The sequence below is a fragment of the Synchytrium microbalum genome (assembly GCF_006535985.1).
Source record: "Synchytrium microbalum strain JEL517 chromosome Unknown SmJEL517_scf0025, whole genome shotgun sequence".
NCBI classification, from domain to species: Eukaryota; Fungi; Chytridiomycota; class Chytridiomycetes; order Synchytriales; family Synchytriaceae; genus Synchytrium; species Synchytrium microbalum.
In genome coordinates this window covers 174,244-185,929 of record NW_022158374.1, presented here as the reverse complement: position 1 = coordinate 185,929, position 11,686 = coordinate 174,244, and the positions used below count along the sequence as shown (strand labels likewise).

Here is an 11,686-nt window from a genome sequence, read left to right as displayed (position 1 = left end):
ATGTACTCACCGCCACGCAATCATCTCGTCGAACTGGTTGAAAGTGCACAACAGGGCGTTGCTGCGGAGGACAAAATTGTGCTGGCTGGATCAACTGAAGCTTGTATACTCCCGTCCACTCTGTCAAGCTCCTCCCTGCAGTACTCTTTCACACCCAAACATCAGCATCGCAGATCTTTTTCTTCGTTGGTTAGAGCTTCCGCTGTTGCTAGTATCATAGACGAGATCCCTGGCCTAATATCTAGAAACGAGAACTCGGTTTCCTTTTATATACAGCTCGAACCAGCCAAAAGGATGAGGCCGATGGTTTTTAGACGCCACTCAATTGGAGGTACCAAGCGTGCACGGTGAACTTGTTTCGCAATGGAATCGTACTAAATTTGTGCATTATAGATACGTTGGCCGGACCATTGCTCCATGAGAAGATTGAATTGAGGCTACGATGTGCTGAAAGTCGACGGGTCTCGCTCATTGATGATCGCAAAACACATCTGCAAAGGACATTTGAACGAATACGATACCAAGTGCTTATACAGAGACAACGAGAAAAGATTGTTTCGCTCAGGCGACAAACTAGAGCGCAATATGCTCAAGTGAGTGTTGTATGAGGTGGACTGAAGAGACTTAAAGCTTATCATTCACCAACATTAATAGAGCTCTGCTCAGCTTAAACGCCATTTAATTCTTCGCAAGAACGTAGAAAGGTGCTCGGCTGTAGTCGAGCACGCCCATATGGTGTCTAGTATGCAAAAACTGAAAAAGTTTATGTCGCTACGAAAATCCCTGACGGATAGTATCGCCGATATGCTGAATGCTCCTCATCGAATGCTGATTGATTTAGCAGACCTTTCAGACGAAGAAGAGGATGATCAAGCTAGGGCGATGCCCATGATTGTTGAAAACGACGAGGAGTATTCAGATATAGAATCACCGTTTCCTGCCTTTTCGACTGCAAGACCCATCGAGGAGCATCATGTCAATCTCGCTAGTTTACGCTCAAGTCATCATCATGGAGAGCATAGTAATGAGGCAGTGGTAGCAGGAGTAGAGAGTAGTAAAGGTGGGCTAGTGATTGGTCAAGAATGTGATGATGAGGAGACAGATAATACTATATTAGTACCCGAATACGTTGATCCGCCATCATTCGATTCATCGTCAGAAAGCATTGATAAGCTGCCATCGTTGGTCGTGGACGATGCTTCCTCGTTGTCGTCCGAATCGACACTGCAGCCTTTCTCGTATAGTTCGTCTCTCGATGACATGAGAGATGAAGTAGCTATCGAAAGTAAACTACGGCATCATAATAATAGTCATCGTCGTGCAGGACTCGTATCTCATATTCCATTAGACGATTCTGAGGAAGAATATCTTGCGGTAAACAGTAGTTGCACTTTCTTGATTTTGATACGCAATGAGTCTGACAATACGGCTTTCATATAGGAATTCGGTCCTCTCATGCCACCTATAAATCGATTCACATTACGAGAACTCGACCTGGAAGAAATCCTCACGAATGCTCAACTCCGTCACGACTTATACTTTGATCCTAATCTACAATTCAAACCGAATACGGAAGGCGAACGTGGTCAAGCTAAGCAAGCTAGAGCAAAAGAATATTGGACGGATGTCGAAAGAGAATTGACATTGGGATCTTGGAAGAGAATACCGTTGCTCTTGCTAGAAATCCGGGCCATTGTGGTCGAGCTGCTCCCATATTCTCCTGGTTTGAAGGAGCAATTAGAACGGGCTGTAGATATTACGCTGATTGCACAAGAGATTCAGCATGGTGTCTTTGATGGGTTGAACCTCATCGAGTATTTGGCGGACTTGTTGAGAGTTAATTGTGCTCCTGCACGAGACAGATTGGTGGACTCTATGGTTGTCGCTTGTAAAGATGGGGATTTTGCGAGTACTCTGAGGATTGTGTTTGAGGTTTTAGAGCTTATGAAGCTGGTATGTTGAAAACCCTGTCGTGTCTTTGTGGTTTAACTGGACTCCGTACTTATGGGTCTCACACTCTTGTTACATAGGATTACGCAAATCATCAACTCCACAGACTTAGACCATACGTGGTAGAGAACGCTGTAGCATTCGAGTGGAGGTGGTTTAAAGAACAAATAGAAGCTGGCACTCGTAAACTAGACGAAACGTCTACATTCATTCAGGACGCAGTAAATAGAGCTGCTGTAAATACATCAGTCGCAGCCGGTAAACAGGATCAGAAAGGAACAGTAACCAGTGACCGAGAGGTCGCTTCGTCTACTGAAAACCTGTTCTCTCTCGTAAACCAACAGCAACAACAGTCACCAAACATGCAGCAAATCTTCCATCAAGCCCTTATAAATCTAATAAGTAACGCATGCCGGCTCACTGAAATTGGGATTCCAGAAACACTAATTCTAGATGCAAGTCGTCTCGTGACTTTTTATAATGATTGGCAAGACATCATTATAATGGGAGCGCTACTGATACTGTTTCGACAGGCAGCAGGCTCCAAATGCTCTGCATCAGATCTAGCATCCATAAAGCAACAATTATGGGTCTTGTTGAATGACGCTGAGACATCAATGTCTCATGTGTCTCTACAAATGATTTCAGCTGCTGGTAAAATCCGGTCAGCACCATTGTCAGAGACTGAATCTAGTCTGTTGAGTGGGATGGTGGACAAGACCTTGTCTCCCAAATCACCTCTATATGAAATGTTGCAGAAGCGGCTGGGAGGCCATTTAGAACAGTATCTGAGTAGTGGTAGATTGGATTCCGATGCTATAAGTCGACATGGTTTACGAGAGTTGGAGGACGAGGTGGTTGATTTGGCAGAACGGATTAGGAAGCTGGCAGACTTCAATCGGTCTGTCTATGGTACTGTGTATAATGCTTTGATGCAGCAGGCGCTCTAGTTGAGTTGTATGGCAGTATAGTTGTATTCAGTAGTAATAGTAATACTAGTTGTTACACTAGTATATGTTCCTCTAGCAAATAAATCCCTCATCATAGTGACTGCACAATCATTGTTTCTCTGTTGGAGACTTGGACAAGGATTTGAAAGTATACAGTAGCTTGGGAATTTCGTGCGTCGCATGTTCGTTGTGCAATCGCTTCAATGCTCTTTCTTCTGCTGCTGTGGCTCGTCGTTGAATTCAACATTCTGTCCTGCAGCGGTTTAGATGTCGGGAGAACCTAGAGCCCCAAGAGAACTAATAAGAGAATAGCGTCTCAGTGGATGACACAGGACACAGGAACTAGCCGGAGGTCGTCAATTGTTGGGGGTGTAGTGCTTGTACTGCTTTTTTTGGTATACATGTTAGTTTCCTTCCACTGTCACAACTGACACCAAAAAAACCGCTCAATGATTGAGTCACACCGCTGTGAAGACGGCCACAAATTTTTTTGATCGTGATGATGCGGCGAGTGATGCGACTTGTGACTACTGCATTGTCAGCTGTAGTGGATCTCAATCCAAAGTATGTCTGTTCTCATTTCTCTCCTCCTATCGTCCTTGTCAGCTCCGTCCATGCACCACTGGGTGACACGATTCACTCTCCAAATACTAGACGATATCATTTTCAGCCACCAAATTGTCTGCTCGTGATGCGACTAACCTGATTCAAGTCGATATTGACTATCACTCTCACCAATTACATCAGAGCTCGTGCCCAGTTGCAGATCTCATCTGGTTTGACAAACGGTCATACAAAACAATGAAACGTCCAACAAAGCAAAAAAAAGCTCCGAAAAGTAAATGTATGTGTCTTTTGAAGAAACTATAACTTACAAATAACTGAATACTTTACGGTGCAGATGAGGTTATTGCCGGTGGAGGAGCTTCCAGAGCTCTCAACTTGTCCAATATAGGTTTAATCTGAGCATCATCATACTCTGCCCAAACTTGCCACAGGTCTAAGATCTCCTGAGTGATGCAAGCAATCTATAAGTAAACGGCAAGATTGTTGACGATTCGGGACTCACGAGGACCTCAAACACACATCAGCTTCACATCTATACCTCTTCCATATTAATATTCAAATCGGAGAAGAAGGCGCGAACGTCCAGTTGAGGTTTCTCCTGTTTCACGTGCTCTTCATTCATGACGCACGACATGAATATGGCTGTGAGGGATATCATGTGTGGTGGGTATAGCAGCATTGCATCTGTCTTGAATGCGTCATTGACTATAAACCATGCTGCCTGCAGACATGATTTCTCGATTCCGAGTTGTTTCAAGTACCTTCAAAGACATAATTCAGTTCCATTTCTCGATGTTTCGTTTTTTGTCACTGTGATAGTAGGTCATGCACTCACTGTGTCAATGGACGATATGGATGGTAGACAATCATGTAAAAGTCTAAATCCTCCATCAAGTAGAACTCAAACTCCGCGATTGTGCTAGCGTCATATGGGAAGGTACCATCTAAACAGACGAGACCATTGAGTAAACGAGAGAGGACTGAGCAGCTTTGAATCACAGCCGCACCTATCTGGGTATCATTGACGACATTTCTCATTTCCGCCACAACATTTTTGATATGATGTGGACATTCTTCAATCTTGCATGCCAGATACATGCATGTTGCTGCCACCAGCAACGGATCTGTATTCCTGAATGCATTCCTATGAGGGACAGCGTGTGAGCGAGGCCAAGATGCCTGAACTGGCTGTAATGTTTGACACTTTACTTGATGAAGAATCTCTTAAAGTAGACATAGGCAGTAGCCACCACCTGCTGGCGTACACCAAGCTTCTTGCCCAGCTTGTGCAAATCTACATTTTTCAAAGAGAAATAAGAAGCAAATAAGAATCTCCATTGATGGATTCAAGCAAAGCTCATCAGCACGTACAATTCGTGTAATGTAGGTTCAATTTGACCAATTCCCGGTCAGTAATGTATAGGAAATCTTCACGTTTGGCTTGCAATACAGTAGATCGATGCAGTAGCCAATGTCTCCTAATAATAAATGTTGCATGTCAACCATGTGTCTTGATTCCTTCGTTTCTTTGTTTTTTGCAATTTTCATATATAGACGAGCAAAGAGGCATACCCGTGAGAGGACTCCCAAAAGTTAGCTGCCATCCTCTTAAACTGTAAGTTCTACCGTTCGATCAACAAGCGTCATCTATTCGACATGGCTTTAATTTCTACTTTTTCGACGAGTGTCAACGATCGGGACGAGAACGCAACCAAAGAGCAAAGAACTAACTAGATCTATCACGTAGACTATTTAATCGTGAACGCGCTATAACAACTCACCTTACTCACCTTACTATATTAAACTATGGCCACGGGAATGGCTGTATATGTGGTATGAAAGAATCACATTTCATGCTGCCATGTCTTCGACATCCATCGACCATACTGAAATCACTCTCTAGTCTGAAGGAGATGAAGAGTCCTTCGAATCGGAACAAGAGGACGATGAAGATCAAGATGATCTAGATGCTGGCGATGGCAAGCACATTCATCACACAATTTCGTACTTTTGAAGCAGATGGCACTAAAGTAACAAGCACATGATATATCTAGCAAGTGCAGGAGCCGATTTAAAACTCGGATCGTTAAGCAAGGAACTGCTTAAACGAGAGCAAGAATACATGTGAGTTCATCAAACCAGCCTAAAACGAGGCCAACAAGATTACGACAACCAACCACGATTCTATAGTCGCATCAACCAGCAATTACAGACGAAAACGGCTCAGGTCGTTAAGAAGGCTGAACAAGTTGTGGTATGTGTCTTCGTGGCGACTCCAACTCTCCCACTACACAACTACCTCGTCTGACTGACAAACTCTCCATCCAACCTCACAGAAAGAAGGACGACACTCATTACATGGTCCAAAGGCAGACTCTGTTGCAGCTGTCGAAAAGAGTCTAGAAAGTGTCCAGTCAAGGTGAGTTTATGTTCTGGTGCGTGGTCTCAAACAACTATGCTAAAAAGGACCGCTCACAATCGATATAGTAGAGCCACTCCAAGCAAACCTTCAACACGACCAGCGTCTTCTGCTGGGAAAACGGTACGCGCTCAATAGATGCAAATGTTGGTTGGCAGCTCTGCTCTAACTGCCAAGGTTTTATAGGAGCCTTCGAAAGCTGTCTTGACTCGTCAGGACTCTGACAAGTGTGGATCCATCCGAGTGTTTGTCGTTGTTCCTCCTAATTGATTGAGTATTAATAGAGGAACCGTCAAACCACCAAAGGCACCAACAACAGCCACTGCATCTGGACGACCTTCAGTGGATGAACGTGCTTCAACCCTAGCACGGGTGAATCCTGAAGATGATGTTCCAGGTATTTCGAGTCATAAACATGTCTGCAAGACTTTGAAGGAAACGAATGCTAATTCCTTCTTGATGGTAGAATCTGCTGCACGATTCTTAAAAGCCAAGGTCAAACTGCTCCAAGAAGATTTGGATCGTATGACGCTTGAGCAAAATGGAAAGGTGAACTTGTTGAACAGAGGTAAACCATGCGGAATCTGACATCTTGCCAACAGGTCGCAGCAGTTGCTCTTTTAGAAGAGAAGATCAAGTTGCTAGAAGAGGAAAAGGCTAAGCTTAACAGGTCATTCCAGTCACTGAATGTGAGGCAAATGGATCTACTTGCCGTGAATAGCATGGACTCTAATGGTTTTTTGCATTGGTCGTAGACGTCTCTGTCGAAAGCTCAAAAGCAGAATGACGAGGTTAGACGTAGGAATCAGAGTCTAGAAACCGAAATAGCTTCCATGAAGAAGGTATGTGAATGGTCATTTGAGGTTTATAAGTGTCCCATTCTAACGACACTTCTGGAACGCTAGGATTTGGATGGCGTAAACAAGACAGCCAAACAATCTGAATCAGACGTAAACACTCGAGAAGCTCGTCTCAATAGAGCCATGGAAGAAGTCGAGAGGTACAAGGCTGCCATGGCCAAGACTAGTTCTGAATCTCGAGTAAGGGGCCAGATTCTCAAAGCGTCGCTTATGTCTGTTGACCAGTCTTATCATGTCTTTGCTTTACAGGACAAGATGGAAGCATCGAAGCAAACATCTGAACGGCTGTTAGCAGATGTGAGACGGCTAGAGAAACAGAAGACTGAATTACTGTCTGCTTTCAAAAAGCAGAATCAGCTGATTGAGGTGCTTAAACGCCAGAGGCTTCATGTTGAGGCTGCTAGAGCTCTTGCGTTTACTGAGGATGAGTTTGTAAAGGCTTTGAACTGGGAAGTGTAAACAGGATGTAGTCTTGCTTTTTGTAGAATATGACTTGTATAAAATTCGGTATGAACGACAGTACGTGCTTTGATTTTTGACGAATGCGATTTAAAACTTTAAAGATTTTGTTTGTTCGAATTTGAAGATATCATGAAAATGTTGAATTTCCTGCAAACTAGATCGAGTTTGCTACAAGATAGGTTCGAATTACTACGTTCAAGTGACGCAAAAGTGGAGACGTTACAGGCAAAGGCACCGATCGGATATGTTTCTCACGGTGAAAATCGTGAAATACTTTTGACTGTCGTGTTTGAGTCAACGAGATTGATGCATGTACAACCTGCCCTTGAAGAGTATAGACCAGAGACTTCCTGCGCAAAATTCTAAATTTTCGTAGTACCGGGGAGTGAATCGACGCTTCTTGTGGACCACCTTCCACTTAACTGAATGCTTCCAGCCAATCCCGAACCCACAAAGAATACTTTGGACACAACAATACCAAACTGACTCTGAAACCAAGAATCCACCTAGCAATGAACCAAATCAAAGCACTTTTACTCGCTGCTTTAGTCTCATCGGCCTCAGCAACCTTCCAAGTCTCTACATTGTACAGCGGGTCTGGAGCCTCTACGTGCACAAAGAATGCCGTCTTCGTAATTGGATTTCCTGGCTGCTCGAATACCACAACTACAACAAATTCGAGCTGTACGACTATATCTCCCTATGCTCTCAGTCAAGACTGCTCTACCGATGTGCCTTCGTACGTATCGACAAAATTCTCAGGGGCTTATGTTGGAGTTCAAATGTTTGCGGATGGCGTATGCAGTAATTTGACTATGGCAATGTATTACTCTGCTGATGGGACGTGTCTTTCTAGTAAGTTTACTTGGTGGTTCTATTGGGATGCTTTTGTTGAATTTGAGTCATTGGAAAACCAACACGTTTGCCCTCAAATTTTGGCAATAGCATCGGTCTCTAACTCATCAGCACAAACTTCAAGCTCTGTCACAGTGTTTAAGAATGGAACAATTATAATGCAGAATTGGAATAACGCAAATTGCTCGGGAGCTTTTACGGCCTCGTATGGATATTCGACAAAGGACTTGAGCTCTTGTGTCGGAACAAGCTCGTTCTCTGAAAAGGTGGTGCTGTACAATTCTGGAGCTGGTCTTCTCTCCGGATCTGTGTTCTTAGGAATGGTTGTGTCTGCTCTTGGTGCATGCTTGTTGAGCTTTTAAAGCAAAGTCTGTAGTTATTTGGATGTAATTAGTTTGGCCCGTAATACCACTGCCTCTTAGTACAAAGTCAGTAGTTATAATCATTGGAGCGTCGAACTCGATTGAAACTCAAAGCATCCGCTAACTTCTTAGAGATTGAAAAGTCGAGGGCATTATTCATTGCAGCAACAACGTATTTATTAGGTCAATCGCATTGCCCGCTGTGGTCACAAGCAAAGTCGTAAGTCTTCTGCTGGTGAACAATCTAGTTTTCGTATTTTCTTGACTTGGACGCAGACACGAAATTCTCAACAGCAGCCAAATCAACAATAGTGAGAATGCTCACAAAGCATTTGATAACTCTGATTTTGATACGCTTGCCCTCTTTTCCGGATCTGATTGGTTGTTACGTGCTATTTTCAAGACATCCCAGCAATCTAAGAAGAGAGTAACGGTTCCTTTCAAATAAACAGATCAGGCTCCATCTCAGCACCAGCAGCAAAATTAAAGCCCAGTAAACTGAAAATGAGCAAACAGTTATTCGTCTTGGCTGCTGTAACTGCTAGTGCATCTGCAGTCTCCTATCAAGTAGACAGTTTCTATGGTTCTTCCACATGTAGCAATATCCAGTATATGGTTGGTCAAGCAGGCTGCCTGAATGTAACTAGTCAAGCATGTGTAGGAGCTCCAGGAACTGGCTTCTATGTTTCTCAGGAGTGTACTACTGCCATCGAATCGTATGCTTCATCACACTTTAAAGCTCAGTATTTTGGAATTCTGACCTATTCGGATGCCAATTGTGGAAATACTACTACTGCTTCGTACTATTTGGCTGATGGGTCATGTATCCTTGGTACGTTTTCTTCACAAATACAATTTAGAATGTTGTCCAAGTTGAAGCACACTAATCAAGATTTACAAATGGATTTATAGGACAAGCTCAATCTTCAACATCTGTATCCGTCGCGTCTAATGGTTCTGTCTTGGTGCAAAACTGGAATAATGCAAATTGTAATGGTGCTGCTACTTCATCGTCAGGATTTGCACAAAACACTTTAAATACTTGTGTTACTGCGGGTCCTTTTGCTGAAAAGGTGGCACTCTTCGATGCTGGATCGGCATCGTCTGGAAGTAATGCTACAACTGCTGCTTCAAATGGAACGACGTCAACAACCACCGGAAGTAGTACAGCAAAATCTGACGGTCACCATGTGGTATCGACTATAGGTGGAATGGCTTTCTCTGCTTTGCTGATAGCTTTATCGGCTGTCTTGCTTTAAATAGTATGTACCGCCGTAGGTGTAGCTAATGTACTTCAACAACACCATCATTTAAATAATCAGTAACAATCAGCGTAGTCCTATAATTTGTAGATTGTCTAATAAATTATGTATTGCAGTAAGTCTTGGATACAGTTTGATCTGAGAAACCGTTGAAGCAGAGCTTGACCCAATTGAAAAGTTACAATGTCAGCATTTTCAGTAAGATTTGTTTATAGACCATTTCGAAGCCCACCTCCAATCAGTGCTGCTACTGGACGTCACAGTCCTCCTTCGGGTGGTGGTGTTGGTCCAGTACCTGCAACACTTCCTAGCAAAGGGCTAGGTGGAACCATTACGGCTGCTTCCAACGGTGCTTTCACATACCCAGGTACCTGCCACGGTACCCCAATCTACTGGTACTGGTGCCCTTCCTCGCATAGAGCAAACTCTGCTTCTCGAGCTGGTTTCAGTGGTGCATCAATCATCTGTGTTGGTGTCATAATGCTCGTTACTGCCATGTAAAATGTATATACGATTGATGGTGTGGTTTCTGTGTGATGATTCTTTGCTCCTTTTGAATGAAACAAGTGTGCAAATCAAAAAATGTAAATTTCTATTTCATAAACTGAATTATACCCAACACTTGTGAAGTTGATGCCCGTCGTCTTCAATAGCCACTAGTGTGGCTACATGCGCTTACATTTCCTTACATCAGATGAGTCTGGGACAGCTGGAGAACAATGTTCTACCTCCCTCGAATCTGGCTTGCCTCACCAAGAACAACACATGGCAAACAAACCGATTCGTTCGGGTTTCTGTTCTTCGTGAAGAATCTTGCGTTATATTCCTTGTGCCTGCAAGCCATGGAAAAATATACATCATGCTATGCAATTTAGGACATAAAAGAGCTCTATAAGACACAACAGTTTGAGCTCCACGTCGTTCCCACTTGACGAGTCAAGTTACAGATCATACCTGACAGATTATCTAGCCTTTGCTTACGGCAAGTACCACTATGTACGAAGGTCCGAGGATGCTTGATTAGGCACAGACAATTCATTGGCATCCTACCACACTAATCTTGGCTTGCAAACCCCAATTGGTTCCTTTCGTGTTACCTGTTGGTCTGGAATCTGACACGTTTCGTCGATACAGTGCCTCGTTGCCTTCATTCCTCACCTGCTACAACAGACGAACACGGCCATTAGCCGGAACTGTCGGATTCGACCTGAAAGTCACGAAAACACTAAGGCCAAATATGTCCTGATTGTGTGGATTGAAGTACGAAGTACTATCAAACGAAGGATTCAGAAGCTGATTTCTACATAACGCTCGATATAAGTATGGTTGCGAATAAAAACGTTGGAACCATTGACAAATACTGTGATCTCGAATTCCAAGTTTGCAAGAGGGAGAAATGGCGACAAAGCAAAGCGAAGTAGAATGATGGGCATGAGTGCAGAATGATTTGGAACAGGTAAAACTACTCCATCACATACCGGATGACTTGCTGTCCTGTTCTAGGGCGAAAATCCATGAAGCATCCATGTAAAGGCCCGCAATTCGCAGCCTGACAGCTCACTCATAGCACCTGTTCTCGACACCGCCATGCCATTCTTCTGCTTGGCACGTTTTTGTTGTCGTCACTGGCAGTCATTTAGCTACAAAGACACTCAAACTCAAAATCCAACAAGCTCTTGCCGACTCAAGACTGCTGTCAGGCCCCAGGTTATGCACGCTAAAGGACTTTAACATACTATGTGATAGGCTATTGACGAAACGCGTCCAACTACACGAAAAATGTCTGAAGTATCCTGTTTTCAAGCTTGCTTTTGTTGCGCCCACAAACAGCAACCAACAGAGCAAATAACAGTCGGTTAAAGTCAAACGAGCCATCAGCTATACGAGACACATCATACCGCTTCTCAGACAATCATACTTGACTATTGATACTCCTCTCGTAAGTAAAATCTCCTTGCCCAGCAGTCACAATCGGTGTTTCAATCCAATTGGTCGACTT

The 11,686-nt window shown here is 43.6% G+C and overlaps 3 protein-coding genes across 3 annotated transcripts; 2 read left to right on the top strand and 1 right to left on the bottom strand.

Annotated features, from left to right (window-relative positions):
- On the top strand, nucleotides 1-2,900 carry SmJEL517_g04081 (uncharacterized protein; the record flags this gene model as incomplete). Its single annotated transcript, XM_031170009.1, has 6 exons — nucleotides 1-122; nucleotides 195-331; nucleotides 394-593; nucleotides 655-1,374; nucleotides 1,441-1,953; nucleotides 2,031-2,900. 6 exons carry the CDS (start codon nucleotides 1-3, stop codon nucleotides 2,898-2,900), a joined length of 2,562 nt encoding a protein of 853 aa, XP_031024040.1.
- An 890-nt stretch (nucleotides 2,901-3,790) lies between these two features.
- Nucleotides 3,791-5,071, bottom strand: SmJEL517_g04080 (uncharacterized protein; the record flags this gene model as incomplete). The annotated part of the gene is made up of 7 exons (XM_031170008.1): nucleotides 3,791-3,928; nucleotides 4,006-4,228; nucleotides 4,303-4,411; nucleotides 4,475-4,611; nucleotides 4,677-4,761; nucleotides 4,839-4,945; nucleotides 5,040-5,071. 7 exons carry the CDS (start codon nucleotides 5,069-5,071, stop codon nucleotides 3,791-3,793), a joined length of 831 nt encoding a protein of 276 aa, XP_031024041.1.
- A 437-nt stretch (nucleotides 5,072-5,508) lies between these two features.
- SmJEL517_g04079 (uncharacterized protein) lies at nucleotides 5,509-7,205 on the top strand (the record flags this gene model as incomplete). Its single annotated transcript, XM_031170007.1, has 11 exons — nucleotides 5,509-5,591; nucleotides 5,658-5,721; nucleotides 5,804-5,886; nucleotides 5,955-6,009; nucleotides 6,073-6,113; nucleotides 6,171-6,283; nucleotides 6,353-6,435; nucleotides 6,489-6,575; nucleotides 6,642-6,728; nucleotides 6,792-6,926; nucleotides 6,996-7,205. The coding sequence occupies 11 exons, from the start codon at nucleotides 5,509-5,511 to the stop codon at nucleotides 7,203-7,205; spliced, it is 1,041 nt and encodes a 346-aa protein (XP_031024011.1).
- Nucleotides 7,206-11,686: the final 4,481 nt, after the last annotated feature.